This window comes from Anastrepha ludens, chromosome 4 (genome assembly GCF_028408465.1).
Source record: "Anastrepha ludens isolate Willacy chromosome 4, idAnaLude1.1, whole genome shotgun sequence".
In the NCBI taxonomy this organism is placed as follows: Eukaryota; Metazoa; Arthropoda; class Insecta; order Diptera; family Tephritidae; genus Anastrepha; species Anastrepha ludens.
In genome coordinates, this window is record NC_071500.1 from 130200944 (window position 1) to 130225554 (window position 24611).

General features: G+C 36.9%; 1 protein-coding gene across 1 annotated transcript in view; it reads right to left on the reverse strand.

The window, feature by feature from the left end:
• The window catches only part of LOC128861216 (cubilin homolog), a 57484-nt gene extending 41388 nt beyond the window's left edge, over positions 1–16096 (reverse strand). The window contains exons 1-10 of the mRNA XM_054099174.1: positions 15466–16096; positions 8569–8672; positions 8129–8510; positions 3122–3358; positions 2313–3068; positions 1925–2248; positions 1690–1855; positions 1381–1622; positions 947–1308; positions 745–878 (exon numbers count right to left, since the gene is read on the reverse strand). Of these exons, the coding sequence (XP_053955149.1) occupies positions 745–878; positions 947–1308; positions 1381–1622; positions 1690–1855; positions 1925–2248; positions 2313–3068; positions 3122–3358; positions 8129–8510; positions 8569–8672; positions 15466–16041 (3283 nt within the window). The 5' untranslated portion in view covers positions 16042–16096. The remainder of the gene's footprint in view (positions 1–744; positions 879–946; positions 1309–1380; positions 1623–1689; positions 1856–1924; positions 2249–2312; positions 3069–3121; positions 3359–8128; positions 8511–8568; positions 8673–15465) is intronic.
• Positions 16097–24611: the final 8515 nt, after the last annotated feature.

The following is a 24611-nucleotide window of genomic DNA, read 5'->3' on the forward strand; positions in this document are numbered from 1 at the left end:
ATAAGCTTCATTATTCCAAAAGATAGTATTTACTGAACGAAATTGCCTCCACTTTGTCTCACAGAAATTTTTGCGGAAATAGTAGTCATGCACAATAGTTTTTGGAAGTTCCAGGGCAGCCTCTCCCTGGCGCACGGTCAGACGCGCATATTCGTGCAAACTTGTAGCAACGAGTTCAGTATTTTCATTCGTTCTCAATGCGCGGGAATGGCCGAGCCGTAAGCTGTTTGCTACCGAACTTGTTGCTCGGAACATCCAATATTATAACGTGAAAAAAATCTACGACGAGAGTTGCACACGAATCATGGCCCTTAAAATACGCTTTGATTATGAACGCGCGTTGTTCACCCACCCACGAAGCTGATGCGGTTCGCTCTCCGCTCATACGCTTAGCGGTTAGGCAGAAATTTCCCCAAAAACCTAATTTTCCAACCTGACATCCTTATTATATTATACGATTGTACGATCCCATCTATGGTATTCAAGATTTTGTGATAGATCTCAGCCTAATAACCTTAAAATTGAGGGTCCTAATAGACGGATCTTACTAATTTCGGTATAAGACTCTCCTGATGTTTTTGTAATGGCATTAACGTTCCCCACACATATTGTGCGAACGACTCTCCTCTTCCGGTTTGCATGGGGTAGTCATGGTAGTATCAAAATTAATGCCCTGGTTATTTTCATAAAGGGTACAATATTTCTGTGTTGTCAGTCACTCAATCATTGCTCAAATTTTCTCACCTTCTCTGTCATCCACTAGTTTATAATTAGCATTCATTTCCAATATACTATTAAGATTCCGCTTAATATGTAAGATTATTGTCACAGTGTTTACATGCAAGATTTCATTGATTTCTTTCATTTTACCAGAAAGGCTGAAAATGAATTTTTGTAATAAATATTGAACCTTTCTTAATTATCTTACGTACTCGTATAAACTTACCTCATCAAAAGCTTCCCTTCAGCAGAGGTGTCATTGGTATATATGTCCACGACCACATCTCCTGAATTACGTTCGACAATAGACCATAAGCGTAACTCCAATTGAATGTGTCTTCCCTTTGGGGCTTCGATAACCCATTCACAATTCTGTTCCGTTACAGCTGCGTGAGAAAAGTTACCCTTTTCTTCCGTTAAAACACCTCCACACTTGATTTCTTCAAAATGGTATTCAACTCGTATTCCACGACCGTTTTGTTTATTGGTGCCACCATGAAATACGACATCCATCACATTTTTCTCTGATACCAAGTGGAGGAATGTGGCTTCATAATAACGGCGTTTATTATTCTTCGATAAATAAACCTATAAATTATTGAACCATTAATGTATATACAAACAATTATTTTCTAGAAATTGTATGTTAGTCCAAATTACATCAACAAAAGTGCGGTCATCACTCAAGGTTGTACTATCATTCAATGGGGATGGAGAAATGCTTCCTAACTCAGAATGTGCCTTATTTGAGCTAATTGAAAAATCAGTAAAATTTATGTGTACAACGGAGTTCACTGGGCCGCGTATGGTGAAGGCGCATTCCATATGTTCAAAATATGAATTGGGATAGTTTGGTGTTGTGAAAACTCCATCATCAGTATTTATAAACTCCCCGCCGCAAACTTGAAAGCGAAACACAACGGGTGAGTCTACATAGATCTAATTTGAGATGTGCAACTAATATCTTACCTCTTGAATATTTCACTTCAAACTTTTTGGGCAGCCTAAATGATGGCAGAACATATTCGTAGCGCATAAGAATAACGTTGCTGCTGGAAATTATGGGTTCGAGCTCCCTTTGATTGCCACAAAGACGAATTAAAAGATTGCTTTCATCAGAAGCTCCATCAAAAACCTTTCACCGAAATACACAAAATGCAATAGCGTGTTAGCATTCTGTAAATAATAACGTAGCATCACTTACTTCGACTTTTTGTAAAAAACAACTTTCCGATTTAAGTAATTCGAGTTCTGTAAACTCCAGCTTAATTTTGGTATCGATTGGTTGACGTATAACATACGAGCAGATGCGCCCGTTAATGTAGCCAGTAATGATTCCAGATGGTTCTGTAAAGACACCCCCACAATTTGGTGCACTCGGCACAACTTCATAATGTAATTGAAATGAGCTATCTGTCCCGAAATCATCTGTGTGGAGACGTAAGCGTATGATGTTTGAAGAAGAATGTAACGGCTCGATCAATGAAGGTTCACAAACTGATTTTAATACGAGATCAGAATCATATATCTGCAATCGAAAGCAATTTTATTATTTAAGTACATAATATTTATTAAACATAATATGGACATACCCGTAATGTATCGCGAGTACAGTTATTGGCTCTTGTACTTCCCAAGTTAATTTCGAAAAATCGTAACAAAAATCGCTGACCGAAAGGAGCAATCAAACGCCATTCACATTCCCGATTTGGTGGTGTTTTTCCTGGATAACCTGGAGATCGTATTATACCATTTGACTCAGCGTTTAAATATAAAACTTCTCCACAAATATACTCCATCGAATTCCAGGTTATATTAACTCCTCCACCATTTGTCTCATTGTCTGAACGAAACCAGAAAAATACAGCATTTTGCGATGTCTGTATATTTCCGCCCAGCGGCAAAGAATTACCACAAAAGCGACCAATTAACCGAGAAGCCAACGAGCGACCATCATGCAGCTGAAGCCAATCTTTGTTGCAGTCAGCTGCTGCTTCCAAATCAAACTTAGCAAAGGTTATATTCAAAATAAGCGTATCAGCAGTGCGAATGATCCATGCACATCGTTCGTTCGGCAAATAATTACCGCCATCCGGAGGATATGACAAAGAACCTGAGCGATCCCGTATGATGGATCCACAAATATCTCGAACGATTTCGCAGTTTGAACCAGTTGTCCCGCGAGGGCATGCACATCGATATTTATTGCTTGTTAGAAGAGTACAAGTACCACCATTGAGGCACGGCTTGGAGTGGCAGGCATCAGCTTGGTCACAAGTGGGACCCATAAACCCACGTGTGCAAATGCAACGAGTACCTCTTCCCAACATTTCACATGTAGCGTTATTCTATAAGTCATATGATTAGCAGAGGTATCATTGAATATTAATAAAAATACTACCTGACAAGTATGATTTGTACAAGGGTGTGCTGATGGCAGCACACTGCAACCGTCGACACCAAAACCATGACCGTACATATCGGGCGGGCAGGAGCACACAACTGTGTTTGATATATAATCGCATTTCGCTTTGAAGTAACATATATTCTTTGATTCGCAACTTTCTGGAGCAGTGCTCTCACAAATTTTTCCATCACCTTCCCAGCCGGTGGGGCAGCTGCCGCAATGATATGATCCCTACGAAAATATGTTGGTCACGACAGGTTCGAAAAGAAATAAAAAAAATACAAGTCTAACGGTTAGACGCGAAAGAAGTGAAACCTTCCGCAAAACAAACTGAGAGAGAATGAGACGAAAGCAGCATTAGGAGCGGGATAATTATAGGTTCATTATAATATTGCTATAAAGTTCATATTTTATTTTCTTCATTTTATTATTATTCATCCTCAATGTTTTCAATTTCAACAAATGATGCGAGTGGCTTATGATAGCTAAAATATGATACAAATGCTTTGGTTTCGATGTTGTCAACATATCTTTGAAATACCTCAATACCGTCAATTGTTGTTTTTGATCGTGTTGTCGATTCAGTGCGATTGTTACACATTTTTAAATTGAATGTTGTATTGAGAAAGTCAATTAAAGGAACCGCTGTGTCCAATGCAAAATTTACGTTAAAATCGCCACTTAAAATCATTCGAACTTTATCGTAATCTTTTCTAAGTATCCGCGATACTTCTGGTGTATACTTTATTAAATTTTCGTGAATGAATTCCGTGATGCTATTTATTGATTGATTCGGTCAAATATAAATTGCCACAATTAAAACTGTTTTTCCATTGCTCAATCTGGTTTCGCATGCACATATTTCTCCCACTTTAGAGAACTAAACAGACAGTGATTCTAGTTGCTGTGCATTCAGATCTATCTGTGGAGTTACAATATAAGCACCGTCATTTTGATTGTGGTATATTGCAACACCGCCTGCAATTGCGGTAAATATTTAAAAATGAAAATATTTACGAATATAAAAATACGGACGCAATACAGCACACGCGGTTGCTATTATGAGCGTCGTAACGCGTATATTACACAGACGTACTAACATACACACAAACATTCGTAGGACGCTTGGTCTAAGCAAGTATTAGGTAGAGTAGTATAGGTATACATAATGCCTTCTCGCTCACCGTGACTCCTTAATACGCAGGCGCGCACACATACGTACTAGCATACATACAAACATACATACGTATGACGCTTGAACTAAACACCAAAGCAAGTAATAGGCAGTGTAGTATACATACTACAATACTCACTATACTAGCGTGGCTCAGCAGTACGCAGCCACACACATATACGTATATCAACATATAACGCTTCGTAGTGTCGCTTTTTCGTTTCATCGAGTCTCAAATCACTCCCAACGATTCTAAAGAAGTTTTCACTTCAAAAACTTCCATCCTAACTTTTTGGGATATTTTCAATCCAATTACGGAAATGTTGTATGCTATACAAGATTAGTTACATAAGTTATCTGTAAGATTTCAGATATTTGTAAATAAATCTATTTTCACTTAGATAAGCTAAGTCAAACCTTGTGAAAATTTGGTAAAGGATATAATCATCGAAAATGAACTTGCGGGCACATTGCATTTTTTCGTTCTCACTTCAAATCGTAAGTTCCTATTTTGAAAATAGCTGAGTTAAAGCTTTACTACCATCTACCGTTGGCTGCAGTGAGTTGGCAGAAATCAGAAAATTAATAAAATAACCAATTAATAAAATCTCAGTGCTACAAATAAGAATGAAGTAGAAGACTTAAGCAGAGGCACTTAATTTCATGCTCTACCTGTTACCAATATACTTACAATTCAACTAAAAGCAACGAACACCGCCTTCAGGATAAAAGATGGTGTTTGGAATGCTTGGACGTTTGGTAGTTATCTTAAACAGTCAAAGGTTTACTAGCAGCTCATTAGATTTTACCACCGCTACTCCAGACTTCAGATTAGAGTTTAAGGTAAAGTTCCCCATGCAAAAAGAAGGATTTGAGGATACAACTGCGCTTTACACTGACGGATCCAAGATGGATTGTGACGTCGGCGCCGGTGCATATTCGAAATAACACGAAAGTTCCAAATTCTTTCGCCTGGGGGATTGGAATAATATTTTTCAAGCAGAAGTTCTCGGGATAAGAGAAGCAGGATAATTAAATACCATCCGCAACAACTATCGGAAGTATGCATTTTTTCAGAGAGTTAAGCAGCCGTCTTAGCTTTAAAGTCACTTACAACCAATTCAAAACTCCTCAGACAATACAAAGAAGAACTTAATACTTTAACGCGCGCGACAGACAGCACTCTCATCTGGGTACCTGGAAAATAGAAGACAGGCAAGACAGGGGCCATCCTATAACGAGTCCGAAGCTGTAGATATAGGCTGCCCTCAAGGCGTGCACAAAAGGGAGATCTTGCCACGCCGTTGACAAATGGACTAACACGGATACCTGCAAAATAACTAAACAAACGTGGTGCAAGTTCCAGAACAGACGAGTGTGTATGTATATTCTGGTAAAATTTTTTTTTTACTGGAATGTTGGTACAACTGTCCTCTATAGTGTCGCAGAGTTTGAGCGTGATCTGTCAATTAGGTTGTTTTTGGCATTTAATTATATAAGTCAACAGCAAGTGTGCTCTGCGATTTTCACTCTGGATAAAAATATCGAACAAAAAATTTCCCTTAAATTTTGTATTTTAAACGGGATTTCGTGTACTGAATCGTTGAAAATGTGTGCTTTATCACATATGCGGGTCTACGAGTGGTATAAGTCTTTTACAGAGGGTCGAGAAGTCGTGTAAAATTTGCGATCAGATCGCCCATCAATGTCTTCAACTGATGGAAACGTCGAAAAAGTCAAAGATATGGTGCTGAATACAGATGATGGTTCATCTTTTAAGTTTGGGAGGGGTAGCTCGTGACCTTAACTTGTCTCACGAATCAATTCGCAACATTTTACACCATTAATTGGGCATGAGACGCGTGGCTGCTCGACTCGTTCCAAGAGAGTTGAATTTCTTTCAAAACATTCATCGGAAGAAGGTGGCTGAAGGCGTTTATCCAGCGTATCATAACAGGTAATGAGACGTGTGTGTATGAGTTTGATATGCAAACCAGTCAACAGGCGGCTGAATGGGGCATCCACATGAGCCGAAACCCATAAAACCAAGTCAAAGTCGGTCAAAAGTAAAAGTCATGCTAGTCGTTTTCCTTGATTATCATGGTGTTGTGCACTCAGAACTCGTTCTAAATTGTTCTATGGTAAATAAAGAATATTGTTTGGAAGTTCTGTGACGTTTGAGAGAGAATATGCGTAGGAAACGGCCCAGTCTCAAGAAAACTCATGAATCTTGCACCATGATAACGCACCGTCTCACAAGTCTCACAAGTCTCATATTGTGAATTTTGTGTATTTTGACCAAAAACTCGACAAATATCATCGAACAACCACCGTATTAATCGGATTTAGCCCCCTGTGACTTTATCCTTTTCCCAAAACTTAAATTTTCACTCCGCGGACGCCGCTTTGAGTCGACAGAGCCTATTAAGGGGTATTCGCTGAAGGAGCTGAAGAAGATCTCTTCAAACGCGTTTAAAAAGTGCTTTGATGACGGGACTAATCGTTGGCACATGTGTATTGCATCGAATGGAGCCTATTTTGAAGGCGCCAACATAAATTTTGATGATTAAACAATTACCTTGCGTTTTATTGAACAATTCCGGGTACTTTTTTAACAGAATGTATGTTTATGTAAACTTAAGGCAAGAGTGCAAATACGTTTTCTTTTTAATTTCTTTAGCCTTTCTTCGACTTTCTCTATTTTGTAAAGAAATTATACCAGTTTTGAATTGATACAAAACGAGTTAAACCGAATCGGTTAAAAACTGGCTATTTTATAAACTTTTCACGAAAACAAAATTTGTTAACATTTTTGCAACTCAAAAATGCGTGTATAGCGGGGAGCCCAGAGAGAATGCACACGCATGCATAAGGATGTGTAAGAATATCCGATAGTTGTTTTACTAGACAAAACCTACAAAAAATTAATATCGCTTCCCCGGTATTTTTGATTACTGCACCTGTTTGACAGTTATCGCAATGAGTTAAAATGAAAATGGTTAAGTCAGTTTCTTTTCTTCATCAGTCCATTAATATTGTATGTACAGGGTTTGATTGAAAAGTAATGAGCCTTATTTTTTTTAAGCAGTTTTATTAAACCTTTTGGCTTATACAACTAATATTCTTCAAAATAGGGACCTTGAGCGTCAATGCACCGCTGGTGGCGGTCATTCCACTGCAGGAAACATTTTTTAAACTCATCCGCCGGAATCGCGTTCAATTCGGCTGTCACAGTTTTTTGGATCGCCTGGATGGAGTCGAAACGCCTCCCCTTCAGCTTTCTTTTCAGGCGCGGGAACAAGAAGAAATCCGGAGGGGACAGGTCTGGGCTGTAGGGAGGGTGGGGAAGCACCGGAACCCCCATCTTGGCCAATGCAGAGGTGCAGAGGAAGACGGTGTGCGCCGGCGCATTGTCGTGATGAAGGGTCCAATTGTTGACGAGGTCGGGCCGAACCCGGGCGACGCGGTTTTTCAGCCGAAGGAGCATTTCTTTGTAAAATGCCGCGTTTACAGTGCTTCCTGGTGGTACAAACTGTTTAGCTTTACGCAAAATTTTATCGAATAACGTTGCTTCAACGATCGCTGCATTTTCGTCGCTGCAAAATCCTAACACACTTTTAAAACAGCTTTCACGCGCGGAGCGATGTTGGCTGCACCGCTGTTGCCAGCGGACTGGGACCAGTTTCTGGTGGAAAGGGAAGGTCCAACGATCATTTTCCCCCACCAGCCGATACGGTTGATCGCTTGGCAGACACTCCACTCCACTCGCTTGGCAGACACACTCATTACTTTTCAATCAAACCCTGTATGTATGTAAAAGCACTTACCTCGGTGTTAATACATGAGACTTTGGGTTGTGTGCTGCAGCCACCGTTATTAGTGGCGCATTCATCAATGTCCGAGCAAAAAATTCCATTGCCAGTATAACCAGTGGGGCATGGATTACATTTAAAGCTGCCCGGCAAGTTGATGCATTCACTGTGGCAGGGCTTAGTAGCTTCATCACACTCGTTTATATCAATGTTGCATGCCGCTTCTGGAACTACTTGATTTTTAGTCCATCCTTGATCGCAAATGCAAGTGTATCCGGCATCATTATTTGCATGGACGCAGGTTCCATGGACACACAACTCTCTATTTCCCTCCTCCTCGCAAATGGCTTTACGCATTCGGCAGTGAGAGCCATAAAATCCGTTACGACAGGAGCAGCTAAAATATCGTATTTCCAATTAAATAGATATTATAGACAAGAATGTGTGAGGTTTACCTGTAACTTCCGAGAGTATTAATACAGTCTCCATTATTTTGGCATCCCAAATCTGTGCCTGTTAATATATAACATTCGTCTACATCTTCTTCACAGGTTTTTCCCTGTAGGTATTATAAAGTAATATACAAAATTAGACAAAGCTTTAAGTTGAATACTTTGATTAATTAATTTTTGTAAATAAAGGAAAGAACTGTAGAAGGAAACATTTTGTAAGGAAAACTATCATTATATCAAAATATATCAGATGTACTCATACGAAAAAATCTATAAGTGTATTCATCAAAATAGATAAATACATATGTAGTTGCTTATATTTATCTATTCAAGCGCCCTTTATAAGAAAAAAAATATGACAAAAAAATAAAATTTATTAAAATATGGGAAGAAACTCTAAAAACTTAACCACTGATGTTGGAAATGTTTGGAAAAAATTAAGGTAACTCCTTTCCGTTCAGTTAAGATTTTAAATAAAAATATTATACCACAATATGCTCGAAGACCGGCATAAAAAGAAGAGGAAATTATAGACGAATTAATGGCGACTTCTACATAAGTAAGATACAGATGCCCGTTTCTTCACTATTTTGTCAAATTTAGAATTTAAAAATTGGCAGTCTCTTATATCCCAAAAAATTAGACGTTATGGTTGAAATAGGGTGTAAGCGCCAATTACACACTTAGCCTTCCCATAAATTCCATGACAAATTTTACAATGTGAAAACCAATTCGCAGAAAAAAGTTATTGTTCCAAGGCTCCTCTGTAATGGCTCCGTCAAGGCTCTCTTGTAAAGGCGTTGCATCTCTTCATTTCTGCGAAAAAGGGGTTAAGACCGGGCAAAAGCGGACCAGGAGGATGTGTTAGAAGGCGTGATGAAGCAGTTGAGTAGTACTTTCTTCAATGGAGAGCGTTCGATCTTCCAGCAAGATTCCACTCCAGCCCATAAGGCAAAAATCACCCACCAATGGCTAAAAAACAATATTCCTGGGTTCATAGCCGCGGAAGATTGGCCGTCTGGAAGTTCAGAACTGAACCCATTGAACTACAGTTTGTGGTCAGAATTCGAAAACATGGCCTGTCGAAGGCCTGACAGAAATTTAGAGAGCAGCGACGTCAATATCCATGGAAATCGTGCGTGCTGCAATAGCTGAATGGCATACTCGTTTGAAGGCTTGTGTGAACACATGGTGATCATTTCGAATAAATATTTAATTTTTTTAATTATTACTTAATAACATAATACTTTTTTTAATTAATATCTACTTAATATAAAACTAACTTCATTCAAAAAAAGTATTATAATTTCATATCTATAACGGACTTAGCTTGTAACAGAACTTATGGCAGGACAAAGCATATATAACCAGCATTAACATCGACAGCAATGCCGGGCTAGAAATCCAACGAAGAACCTCTCTTGCCCACAAGTGTTACTTTGGACTAAGTAGGCAATTGAGTAGTAAAGTCCTCTCTCGACGAACAAAACTAACACTTTACAAGGCTCTTATCATGCCCGTCACATCCTATAGCAGAGAAGCTTGGACGATGACAATATCCGATGAAGCGTCGCTCGGAGTGTTTGAAAGAAAGATTCTGCGGGAGATTTTTGGACCTTTGTTCGTTTGCGACGGCGAATACCGTAAGGGATGTAACGATGAGCTTTCTGACGACATAGAGCGCGGCGAATAAAGATTCAGCGGCTACGTTGGTTGGGTTATGTCATCCGAAGCAAATACTCAGGATCTGAAAGTATTCGATGCGGTTCCAACTGGTGGTAGCAGAGAAAAAGGAAGGCCTCCTCTGCGTTGGAAAGATCAGGTGGAGAAGGACGTGGCTTCACTTGGTGTGTCCAACTGGCGCCAGTTAGCACGAGAAAGAAATGACTCGCGCTTTATTCAACTTGACTAAAATTGCGTAAGCGGTAATCGCGTCAATAAATAAGAAGAAATATTTATAAATATCTAATATTACAGTAATATTCTAGCAATTGCTATGGCGTAAGCAAATTCATTTATTAAAAAAATAAATAAACTGCATATTTTACTGCTTGGAAGTCAGAAGCTTTAGTATACATATGAACATATGCATATGTTTTAATTATTAGGAAAAATGATTTGAAATGCAAACCAATTTTCTGAAACTTTAGTTTCATAAACAACAGCCGTCCCTAATGGCAACCAGGCGAGAGCCTATCTTCAGAGCTTTTTTTACTGCAGCGGGGATAGTGCAGAGCCTGCAAATCAGTTAAAGCGTTAGAGGGATTGATCCTCTTTTGTTTTGCTTGCCGAGTCTTTTGAAAATAAAAAAAACTTTTGTTATAATTCAATCTCTGTTTAATTATGAATCTTATCTTTTTTAACACACTTTTATTAGCTCGGGTTGTATGTATCTATGTATGTATGTAACGGAATCTTTGAGCTTAATTTTCACTGGCTTCTAAAAATCTGATCGACTTGGAATTTTGCACACCTATCAAGGACCGATGACAATGCAATAATTTGATAAAAGTTTTCCATTATCCTTATTAGGATTGCCAGGATGAATATTTTCTTTTTTTACTATAGATCTTCTGTAGAAGAGTAAGAAAGACAGAGCTAACGCGCGGTCTGCGTATGCCTGCACTCTCCGAGTTACTCTTACTGATTTCGGGAGTCTACGACTTGCTCTTTCGAATTCGAACTTGCTCGGGCACACGGCACTGCAGCACGAATAGAAGGCTAAATGTTTTCAGGGTAGTTGCATTCTCACTTTGTATAGTCTTTAACACATGCGTAGATACTACAAGTCTCATACACGCAAATTTACTCTATTCAATGTTCATATAAGATGAAATAATTTTCATATAAGATGTAAAACATAAATTTTGAAATTATTTTACGGAACAAAATTTTGGCAAATAAAGAAGGAATTTATCATTACCATAATTTCATTTATAAAATTTTATCGATTAAAGTACAATTCACAACAAAAATGAACTAAAAAAACCCAAACTGAAACTTTACATCTCGTTTTGATTGTGTCAATATAATCCACGGTCTCCTTTTTCTGTGCTGAGAGTATCTATTCTGTGTCAAGGCCAATGCTGGCCTTTCTTTGGACATATAGTCGGTAAAGAAGAAATTAAATATAATACAATTAAATCGGACTATAAATCACTGACTAAATGAAAACAATAATTTTCATTCAGAAAAACAAGGCTCGACCTTCAATCAATGATCTATATGGGAAAAAGTATGTAACATATTGATTACGTCTGTATATTTTGTTGATACCTCTCCGTTTCAGGAGTGGGGTAGCCGTTTCTCAGGCTCCCTCCACGAAATAAGTTCTTCATCCCGATTACTTCTTTATCACGGCCGATAACTGCATAGCTTTAGACTCACAGTCGATAAGAAAGGAATTAAATATAACACGAATATATCGAATCATTAATTCACTGACTGCAATGATAATAATAATTTTCATTCATAATAAAAAATTGTTTAAAAAAAAAAAACTAAAAAACACGCTTTTTTGCTAATCGAACTAAAAATTAGAACATAAAAAATTGTTTAAAAAAACTAAAAAACACGCTTTTATTGCTAATCGAACTAAAAAGTAGAAAATAAATTTTAATGACAAAGAGACCTATAATGAAGTAATAGCAAATCGAACTATCAGTCATAGTCAACTACCTCAGAACAGAATTATAACAAAAATTAAGATACAAATCGAATAATTCAAATTAGAGTTAAAAGCGTGGGATGCATTTTGCTTCACTTTCATAACCTTCTGTACATACATAGGTAGTTGCCAATAGAATGATTGTAATATTTACTATATCAAGCATCCCACGCTTTTAACTCTAATTTGAATTATTGTATTTGTATCTTAATTGTTGTTATAATTCTGAGGTAGTTGACTATGACTGATCCTTCGATTTGCTATTACTTCATTATAGGTCTCTTTGTCATTAAAATTTATTTTCTACTTTTTAGTTCGATTAGCAATAAAAGCGTGTTTTTTAGTTTTTTTAAACTATTTTTTATTCATTTTGCAGTTCAATGTGAATTTTGCCCAGGAAATATATCCGCTGAGAGCTCGGCAGCGTTGTATTCATTGCAATGTAAATTTATGCATATGTACGTTTACATACTGAAATCTCAACGTAAACTTATCGCATTCGTGTAAATGAATTTTCATAGAAAATTTTACAGTTTGTTTATAAGAACATAAACTTTTCCAGGTTGTAACATTTACATGGCTTATACACGTTTTGATGGATACTCTTTATGATATATAAAAGGGTACCTTTTTATTTTTATTCTCACTAGTGCACAAGGACATCATAACGGTAGATTACGCTAACGGAGTTAATATAGATATAGGCATACTTTTGCAGGTGTATACCAAAATACTTAGAATGACTGTCTGTTTATCTGAGCACACGATAACTTGAGCAAACGCTGAAATTAACATGCATATGTAATATATGACCTAAGGTATGTTGCCTTGAATCGGAAAAACAAGGCCGTCTTCCATTAACTGCCTTTTTAAGACACAATTTTCTGTGGCTTATTATCGAAGAAAGAAATAACTTATTTAAAGCATCCCTTATAATCCTGTATTCTCAAATTCTCTGCCAAAGTTAGTATACCTATATTACATATTGCACTTATAGTTTAAGGAAATGGAGCAGCAAGCAAGCGATTTCGAATGGTTCAGAAATGATGGTCAAAACCAGTACAACCGTGTTATTTTGAAAGAGTTGTTTAGCTGGCAATAGCGCTAGCTGAGTAAATAACACAGGCTTCAACTATTACGTGAGGCGCCATTTTGAAACGGTTTCTACTAGAAACTACGATATCGACCTATTGCCTTTCTTTCTTCCAGACTTTGTCTTGAGAAGCTCTCTGGCATCTCGTGTCCACTATGCACAAAGGCTGGACACTCGCAACCTAACAACACAACAAAAAAAAAACGAGGCGCAAATGAGTTGTTTTCGAGCGTCACCTGCCGGTTTTTCCTGGTACTTTCTGATCAAGGTGCTATAACACCACTAATATAGCAGTCCGCGATAGTTTTTTCACCCTAATTAAGTTTAATGAATAACAAGCCAAATAAAAAGGCCAAGCAAAAATTATCACAGTGAATTCATACCATATTTATTGAATATTTGCAGTAAGCCGTGACCATTAGAATATTTTAAAAAATTTTCTTATATTGTTCAAGGTTGGTGGTGAGTTGGTTGAAGTGGTGATTCATCCAGATGGATGCTTCTGCACCATTTTGTTGCCACCTCCTCGTTACCGATTTGTTTAATGTTATTTATATTGTAATATGACCATATCCAGTCTGCGCGGCTTAAGAACTTTATTATGTTGCTGGAATCTGAGCCAGACAGCTGTTCGAGACTATCGAACAGCGGTTTGCCCAGAGTTGACATTCTATCCTTCCATAGGGCACGGCATTCAAAGAGAAAATGGAAAATTGTTTCCTTTTTCTTTGGTGGTTTATGATAGTGACAGTGTGTTTTGTGAGGAATGCCCATTTTGGCTCCTCGTTTTCCGGCACACCAATGGCCAGTTATGACCGCCTGAGTCTCCAGGCATCCCGTCGTTTCATCTTTATCAATGTTGACGTTTGCTTGAAGTTGTAGGGCGGCATATATATGTATATATATATATATATAATTGGCGCGTACACCCTTTTTGGGTGTTTGGCCGAGCTCCTCCTCCTATTTGTGGTGTGCGTCTTGATGTTGTTTCACAAATGGAGGGACCTACAGTTTCAAGCCGACTCCGAACGGCAGATATTTTTATGAGTAGCTTTTTCATGGCAGAAATACACTCGAAGATTTACCGTTGCCTGCCGAGGGGCGACCGTTATTAGAAAAATGTTTTTCTTAATTTTGGTGTTTCACCGAGATTTGAACCTACGTTCTCTCTGAGAACTCCGAGCATACGTGTACAAGTAGAGTAAAAGCCTTAATACCTAAATGCAAAAATCCAGGCTAACTGCTTTACAGAAGAATAGCGTTAGCAACCTGATGGAATTGTGCGCAGAGATGGGTCTATAATTTTCAGCGAAAAGGCGAAATTTAAAGTATGTGCAGGTGCGCCAAGAACGAGTGCCATTCGCAAAAAAAGGGGTCCTAATTATCATGAGTTTTATCATAAAAATTGTTATTCAATCATTGTTTTGAGATTTAAAATTTCCGATCAGAAATAATAACAAATTCCTTAATTTCAAAGTCTTGTTCTGAAAATATGTATTTATGTATATTCACATATCGAGTTTAATTTTTTTAACGAAATTAAAATAAATTTCTGGAGCATTATTTTTTCTCTGTGTAGTGATTTTTCGGTTTTCATGGTATCATCATTTTTCATCTAAACCCACCTTAACTCACCTCATCTCATGAAATTTTGTCTTAAAATAGCATAAGATAACATAATACAACGGGTTGGGCGGGGTTTCGTCAAACCTTTTAGTAGGCTTCAAAGTTTATTGCGATTTATTAAAAGTGTGTGGCTCAAATATGGATAAACCGAGTTTTACGCATGTTCAGCTATATTTTTCTGTTCACAAATGGGGCTGCTGAAGAAATTTTTTATTATTGCACAGGATAGTTAAGTAAAAAAACGAGCCGAGTTCCGACAGCTAAAAATGCTATAACGGCCTAGTCAAAAATAACCTATCAACCTATCTTTGTAACTCATATTCTCTTCAGGCCATTACAAAACGTTAGATCGATGGTGCTACATAGTACATAGTATATTATGCATAGTTATGTGTACAAAAGCCATAGATATTAAATTAGGACAGCTTTCCAAACACCGTGTCAACTTGAATTGTTTTTATCTACGATACATTTTTGTGCTTTTTTTCGGCAACAGTGTTGAGTGCCCACTTACCGTCCATCCGTTTACACATTCACAGTGAAAATCTTTATAGCCGTCATGACAGATACCACTATTCTTGCAACGAGTACCATTTCCGCCTACTTCCTGACACTCATTTATCATCAGATTGTTTTCGATTTGCGTTGCTCGGCTGAGTGATCGCCGTATCCGCCCCAAACTGCGACGTATATTTAACGTCTGTCCACTCCTAGTCCGATTTTGTAAAATGGCGAATCGTGCACCCAGAGTATGCAAATCATCCTTGAAAGTTTCCAATAGCGCTTGCAGACTTTGTGAAGTCAGCACTTCTTCCTGGTGAACCGGACGTAATTGCATATTTTTCTTTTTCACAGCATTGAGTACATTCACTGAGTTAACAAAGATTCCTCCCTCACCTTTGACGCGAAATGTTACATTTCGAAATGGCACAGAACGAATTATTAATTCTCCATTATATGAGTGTATTTGTGGTTGTTGATTGAAATCATCAGCAAAGGTGCTAATTACATTCACAATTGTCAGTAGGACTATGGTATTTAGAATCTTATAAAATTCCCTCATATTGAAGCACACACGGACCATAACCATATATACATATGTATATATTTATGTTTCAAATAATGGATAAAACACGAAAATGTAATCAACACCGAATTATATACAGAAATTTCACACCAAATACTGAATAAAGTTATGCTTAGCCGCTGTATTTATACCGGATGCACGACTAGAATCCATACACAATTTTATTTAACAAAAAATAGGGGCGTTACCATAAAATAATTCTAGTTATCAGATATACATACTTATACGTAAATATACATTTGTACATTAGAGAGGGGGGATTTTTGGAATATATAAAATTTTAATATTATTCTAAAGCTTATTTTTGGGAAATTGTAAAAAAATTAACAAAGGAGGCAAACAAACTAAAAAATTAGTACGAATAAAAGGGAACCTTGATCCACGTGGGATCAAACAAGCCTAGGTGAGTAGATATGATTTGTCGACAGTCACTTCAACCTTATCTAACCCAAACTTGTGCATTGCCTTAGTTCTCGGAATTAACTTACTCAAAACTTAATTTGGCTTGATATTAATCTAAGGAATATAAAGAGTTCTGCTGCCCGCCAGCCGAAAGTTTTTAAGTTTCAAGCAATTTTGTTTCTAGCCTCTTAGCTCACAAGCTGCATGCTTTGGCCAATACTCCCGAAAACAGTAGTGATATTTTACAGGTTATGCTTATCTTTACTTAAACGTATATATGTAGCTCATTTATAACACTCTAGATGCATTTCTCTCGTTTGCTCTCTCCTTTGATCGCAACAAATTAAAATTAAAAGTGGGGAATTTCCTTTTTTTTCACTACGCGTTAGCTGATGGGTAAATCAAAAGCAGCTAATGTGTCCTAAAAATGTCGCAGTCTCTATTAAAAACTACTTTTTACTTTTTTTGTTTTTCTTATATTAAACAATCCAAAGAAAAGATAAGCTCGCACTTTTACTTCCGATGGCAACTTTGAAAAGTATCTTTCCCACAATTGATGATACCAATTTCTCATTCCTTTCTGCCTCTGAGATTTCCATACTTGAGGAAATTTAAACATATTTTTATTTACGGTTTTGACAATTATTTTCTCAGTCCAGGAACTTACAGGATGACTTATCCTAAAAAAAATATCAGTTAGGAAATGTATGGGTTAAATATTTACTCACACTCACTCATCTGGAAACAAACAAAATCCATTCATCTCTAAGAGCCACTGCTGTTCGGCAATATTTAGATCTAAATTCATGACTGATTTATGAGTGTATTTCTTTCAATATCAGTAAGTGTGAAATATGTAGGTGTATGTACGAACACCGGCTTAGTGGCTTATCACCACCAATTCTGCCTTATTAAGAATGTGCAATTAGAATCAGTCCAATTTTTTAACGGAGGATCAGGGGCGACATCAACAGCAGATGTTTTGTTTTAGAGTATTTATAATTTGTGCATAAATATGTACTTATGTATTTTATGTCCCACTTACCTTCTACATATTAATATTTATTGTATTATGTTTTAGAATATTTGTATGTATTTTCTCTTTGATTTTTATATTATTGTGCATACGTACAAAAATATATATACATGCATATTCGCCAACCGTAGCAGGAACCACCATGCAGACATTTTCTGGAAGTTGGGCCACCTCCTAGGCACGTCAGGAGGCATAATGGATCCAATAAAATGCGCCCTTCTTCGGCAAATAAAATCTATTTCGCTTGAACCGATACTATTGAATATCGAAAGCGCTCTAAATTTGGCACTATTGAAAGAAGTTTATAAAATTTCGGTTTTAACTTATTTCATACCATCCATTAAGATTGCTTACAGGTTTATTCACTACGTTTCCAACCGCCCCAATTGAGCCAGTCTACTGAGAATGTCGACTAAGTCTGGAGGACAATGAGATGTACACCTGCTGGCGTTGGCTGATGTCGCCCATATTAATTTCATTAGTCTTATATAAACTGGAAAGACTCCAGTTGCAAATTCTTAAAAAGGTTGGATTGATGGTGACAGCAAGCCACCAAGCTGGCATTCGTACGTATGACAGGATCTAAATTACTAGATACTTTTTAAGAAATCTATAGCTGATCCTATGACGGCTCGGCAATGTACGAGAGCGGTTCAATAAGTACCCTTGATTGATGACAGAGGGTGTTCCTGGGGCGTTAGCATGGTGCTGCCATCTATCAAACGACGGGAAAACAAATTTCAGACTGATTGACAGGTTAGTTAGGATTTGGCAGCTGTTCGAGTATGACTTGTTTCGTGATTTTCGGTAAGATGGCAAAAGAGCAGTATCGATCGGTAATTCGCTTTAATTCGGAGATAAAAGCAATGGTAATTCGGAGATAAAAGCAATGGCTACAGTTAGATATTGGTTCAATGAATTTAAACGTGGCCGGAAAGGTCATAGCGATGATTTTTTGGGATGGGAACGGTGTCATCCTCATGGATTCACAAAAATTGAAGGAGACACAGCCGCATTTGGCGAAAAGAAGGTGATGTTTCACCACAATTACGCACCAGCACATTCATCCGGAGTTGTCGCCGCATGAATTGCGTTATGAATTGCTGCCGCACCCCATGTATTCGCCTGATCTGGCTCCCTGCGACTTTTTCTTGTTCCCTAACATGAAGAAATAGCTCGTGGAAAAAAAAAATAGTTCAAACGATTAAGTCATCGCCGAAACAGAAGCGTATTTTGGAGAGTTTGACAAACCCTTTTTTTGGAGGGGTTAGAAGAGGCCGGAGCGTTGGGAGAAGTATATCTTTCTAAAAGAGAACAACATATGTTGAAAAATAATTTTTTTTTTAGTGTCTTTATTTCTAACACGCTTACTTCTTGAATGTTATAAAGAAGAAAAAATTACCAAATTTGTATGGTAACCCTCTTATTTTAACCTTCTTTTTGAAAACATCCTTGAACGTATATTAAATCACGCTTTCTCCTGTGTTCAATTTGGCACACTTCAGGAATAAAACTCGTGTGTTTCTACCTGTGTCATACTATATGTCAGCTGTGTTTTTTACGCGATTCCATTTCGTGCAATATAATATAATATATTTCTTCTGATGTAACTAATTCATATATATTCTGAATATATGTAGATCGGACCATAAATTGGAATCTAATAATATTGATTATATTTCAAAAGTGTCGAGAACTCACAACTCAGAGCAGGGTGAGCTGTAAAGCTCGTGAATCCATTCCTAGAGTTACGGGAACAACAGCGTCTAGAGACACATCTGTTGAATAATATTTCTCCTTACCGCGATTTCGATGCAAATTTGACGAACTAGCTGTTAAACCCTGACATCCGAAATCTCTTACTTGATATCGTAACCGATTTCCGGTACAGCGATTAACTCTGCTTCAAATGCTTCAAATTTGTTTGTTTTGATATACTTATATAATATTTGCATTTTGAAAACAATTATATGGTGGTCCATATAGTGTTTTTTGTTTTATAATTGCATTCGTTACCATCTCCAAGGTCTTGGATAACTGGGTTAATGGGATGCGTCACTGCGAATCCAGCCAAGATAGCCACAGGAATGAAATGGTTTTCCTTACATAATGGATATGTTTCTTCTTCTAGATTGGCGCTATAACCGCTTACGCGATGTTGGTCGAGCTTAACAAAGCGCGCCAGTCGTTTCTTTCTCGTGCTAACCAGTACCAGTTGGAAACACCAAGTCCATCTCCACCTGATCTTTCCAATGTAGAGGACGTCATCCTCTTCCTCTGCTATCACCAGCTGGTACCGCATCGAATACTTTTAGAGCCGGAGCGTTTTATCCCTTCGAACGACATGACCAGCCAATGTATCCGCGGGCATGATGAGAGCGTTGTAGAGTGTTACTTTTGTTCGTCGAGAGAGGACTTTGCTATTCAATTGCCCACTTAGCAAGAGAATGGATATGTTTGCTCTTTCGAATAAATCAATAATTATAGCGAACAAAATTGATTTTTGTTAATTTTTTTAATTAAAATTAAAACTCAAAAGTAAACCACTATTTGGCCCAACCTGTATTTTGCAGTAATGCACAAAAAATTCAATAACTACAAATTTTATTGGGTTGCCAACTAAGTAATTGCGGATTGCACTCATAGGTGGCTTCAGCTGAATTTTCAGGTTTGCAGACGTAGTACAAATGTAAAACACATTTTGTTATTTGATATTTGGCAATTCAGCTGTCAATCAGTAAAAAAAGTTTTTTGATCGGTTGCGTAGTTTTCGTTTGGCGTTCGTTGAAAAATGGAAAATCAAAATTAACATTTTCGTCATATTTTGCTTTTTTATTTCGACAAAGGAAAAACCGCCTCACAAGCTCATAAAAAGTTATATGCTGTTAATGGTGACGAAGCCTTAAAAGAACGGCAGTGTCAAAATTGGTTTGCCAAATATCGTTCTGGTGAAGTTGATAACGCCCTAATCAAAACAATAATCGATTCGGATCGTCACAGTGCAACACGTGAGATTGCAGAGAAGCTTCATGTATCACATACAATACATGCATTGAAAATCACAACATACATGCATTGAAAATCAGACAACTTGACTATGTTCAAAAACTCAACACATGGGTTCCTTACGAACTGAAAGAAACGCATTTAACGAAACGCATTAACAGCTGCGATTTGCTAAAGAAACGTAATGAAAATGATCCATTTTTAAAACGACTAATAACTGGCGATGAAAAATGGGTTGTTTACAATAATATTATATTAAGGGGAAAAGATGGTGGAGTAGGCCAGGTGAACCAACACAAACAACATCAAAATCAGATATCCATCAAAAGAAAATGTTGTTATCAGATTGATGGGATTACAAAGGAATTGTCTTATTTGAACTCTTACCACCGAACCGAACGATTAATTCTGATGCCTACATTGAACAACTAGCGAAATTCAACAATGCAGTTGAAGAAAAGCGGCCCTAATTGACAAATCGAAAAGGTATTGTATTCCATCATCCACACACATCTCTGCCCACTCGGCAAAAATTATTGGAGCTTGGTTGGGATATTTTGCCACATCCACCATATAGTCCTGACCTTGCACCATCCGATTACTTTACGTTTTGATCTTTCCAAAACTCCTTGAATGGTAAAAATTTCAATAATGATGATGATGTCAAATCGTACCTGATTCAGTTTTTTGCTAATAAAAACCAACAGTTTCATGAGCGTGGGATTATGATGCTGACTGAAAGATGGCAAAAGGTCATTGATCAATATAAGCTATACATTACAGATTAAAGTTATTTAGTTTCATGAAAAAATTATCTTTGATTTTCTAAAAAAAACTCCGCAATTACTTAGTTGCCAACCCAATACATTTTCCCTATTATTTCAATTTATTAATATTTCTGTATTCTTACTATATTATTTATATATTTATTTCTAGATATTAACATAAATGGTATGTATTTCTATATTCGGAAACCAATACTTTTGCCCTAACTTTTCTAATATTCTTTAACAAAAAATGCAAAACAAACCAATTAGTATTTCTGCGCTTGTTGGTGTTTGATAAAATAACAATTTTATATTTAATTGCATAAAACCATAAGCAACACAGCAAAAACGAAAGTAATAGCTGCACATGCATGTATGCCTGTGCATGTACTTGTACGAGTATATCTATGCATGCACATGGGTTAAAGGCTGGTGGGAAACTGTTGATTTATTGCTTGAACGCGATATTTCCAATGTAAATCCTTCGCCAGTGCCTTTTGTTTAGGTGCGCCAGATTCAGTGAAGCTGAAAACATTTTGATTATTTATTTTTTTACTGTCGACAGTCAGTCTGCTGTTGCGATTTATTTCCACACCGTTTTGAATTTTGTAGGTGTTTTTTTATTTATCTTATTTTGTTACAAAGCAAATCAGCAACATCCAATCCAGTTGCAGAGTAACTGAAATGTGGTTAAAGGAGGACTGCAATGTATCATTGCTACTACCTCGTTCAAGGTACCTGGTGCACTTTATTCAACAAAAATTTGTATCTTCTACCCAGTCGGCTATGAAAGTAGTATAGGATAGATAAGTATGCATGTATATGTGTACATATGAAGGTACTAGCTTGCATACTTCCGAAATGTCGGAAAAAACTTACCTGTCTTTAGATGCTTTGATTGTGGAAGTTAACATTTTTGTTTTCCATTAAAATATTTAATATTTTCAGTTAACTTTGAGACTGGTGTTTAAAGTTATAACTGTAATAAGGAGTGGCGAATAAATGTGTAAATATCCACATTAATTAGGTAATCTATTATGTTTGTTTAAAGCCCTTTTACGCTTCTAAGAATACACCAAGTTTTGAAAGAATGATTGATATATACATACATACATACATACACACATATGATAAGCATTTGTATGAGCAATTTATATGAAACTGGAACTGAGATGACTGATTATTTAAGGCCCAGTGAAAATCAACCAGATTAAGCCATGAGAAAAGCAAAATGAAGATATCTTGCTTATACAATGTACACCAATACCTCGCCTTGCGTCGTTTCGTTTTGCGTTTTTTTCGAAGTTGCGACGCTGCTTAATTAGTACTAATTTTCATTGTGTGTCGTTAGATTTTCGAGGTTGCGTCGTTTTGGGTTCGAGTCTTGAATTTTTTTTTTTTGAAATTTTCTTTTTTTTTCTAAACGATGGCAACACTTCTGATTGCGCCATGCCATCAAAACTCCGAGATTCCCTTTCTAAAGACCAATATTTTTCAAAAATCAACGCAATAGTTTTATTTTCACTTTGTTTTGCTACAATAATTTTAGCCGTTTCAATTGCGTAGTGTGTTGTGCTTTTTTAAAAAGAGAATAATAAATTTATATAAAATTTTACGTGTTGTTTCTGGTTACAAAAAAGGCTAACATTTTTACAATTTATTTATTGGCAGAGTTATATATATATTTTTTAAATACACCTGTAAGTTTTTTAGCCAAATGAGGAGAAAGGGCGCTGCTGGTAGAATTACTAAATATAAAAAAATAAAACTATTATTTAAATGTATGTATTTAGAAGTTATTACCTTCGACGAACATTTAAACTTCATTTAAGTGAGACTGGCGGACAAGATAAGCCTGCCATGCTAGAGTTTTCGAAAAAGTTCAACATTATGAAAGCCATAGAAATTATTTCCGATTCGTGGGAGGAGATTAAACCTTCTTGCATAAATAGTGTTTGGCGCAAAATATGGCCTGAATGTGTTCAGCGAACATGTGCCTCAGAAGTTGATGGTACACCAGATGTTCGTCATGAAATTTCTAATTTAGTTAGAGAGCCTAATTTTAAAGGTATGGAGGAGACTGACATAAATGAATTGCTAACCTCCCACAACCCAGAATTCTCTAATGAACAACTATTGCAACTGGAATTGCAATTTGCTAATGAAGAAGATTACAGTGACCATTCAAAAGAAATCTCCAAAGAACAAAATTCAACCTCCAAACAAATTTCCAAAGCAAGGTGTTTGATTGACGAAACTATGGAGATTTATTTTTAAAAACGATCCTGACAGCGGAAGGAGTTTTAAAGTTCCCCAGGCGGTAGCTACGAATATCAGTTGCTGCAAGAAAATTTATTTAATGTTAAAAAAGCTGTTCAGCAAATATTGGACCAATTTTTTGTGAAAGGAGGCCGACTTACGACAGCAGCCACTATGGACTCATCAGGCAGTGATAAATTCTAATTTTGTTTTCATAAATGAATTGAATATTTTATTTTGTTTTAATTGAATACGGTTTTTTTTGTTTTATGTATGTAATAAAATTTATATTATTTTTAAATGTTTACTTTGTTCAATTTTCTTTTTAAAAAGTAGTATTTTCGTAACTCTAGAACCTATCTTTGATCTTTACATGGTTTGCTATAAAAAAAAATAAAATAAATAATTGGCGCGTACACTTCTGTTAGGTGTTTGGCCGAGCTCCTCCTCCTATTTGTGGTGTGCGTCTTGATGTTGTTCCACAAATGGAGGGACCTACAGTTTCAAGCCGACTCCGAACGGCAGATATTTTTATGAGGAGCTTTTTCATGGCAGAAATACACTCGGAGGTTTGCTATTGCCTGCCGAGGGGCGACCGCTATTAGAAAAATGTTTTTATTAATTTTGCTTTCACCGAGATTCGAACCAACGACCTCTCTGTGAATTCCGAATGGTAATCACGCACCAACCCATTCGGCTACGGCGGCCGCTTTGGTTTGCTATAGAATATCTTAATTCACTTTGAGTCGTTTCAATTTGCGTTGTGTTTTCTTGGAACGTAACCACGACGCAAAGTGAGGTATTGGTGTATATTTATATATATATGGGGCATTCTTTCTGAACGTGAGACCCCCTGCCCCCAGAATAGATTTTGACGAAAAGAGGTCTATGAGGGCTTAAAATGTAGGTAATTATGTTTACTTTCGAAAGCAAAGTGGCACTTCTTGAAATTCAAAATGGCGGATCCTCCCTTCCTTATACTCCACAAGCTTGCTCACAAGAAAATTTTGCTTGCGCAATTTAAGGAAGATCGTGTTCTACGACTTATACAACCTTTAGAGCCAATTTAAAGACTTAATTAAATGACTTTTCAATTATTGACA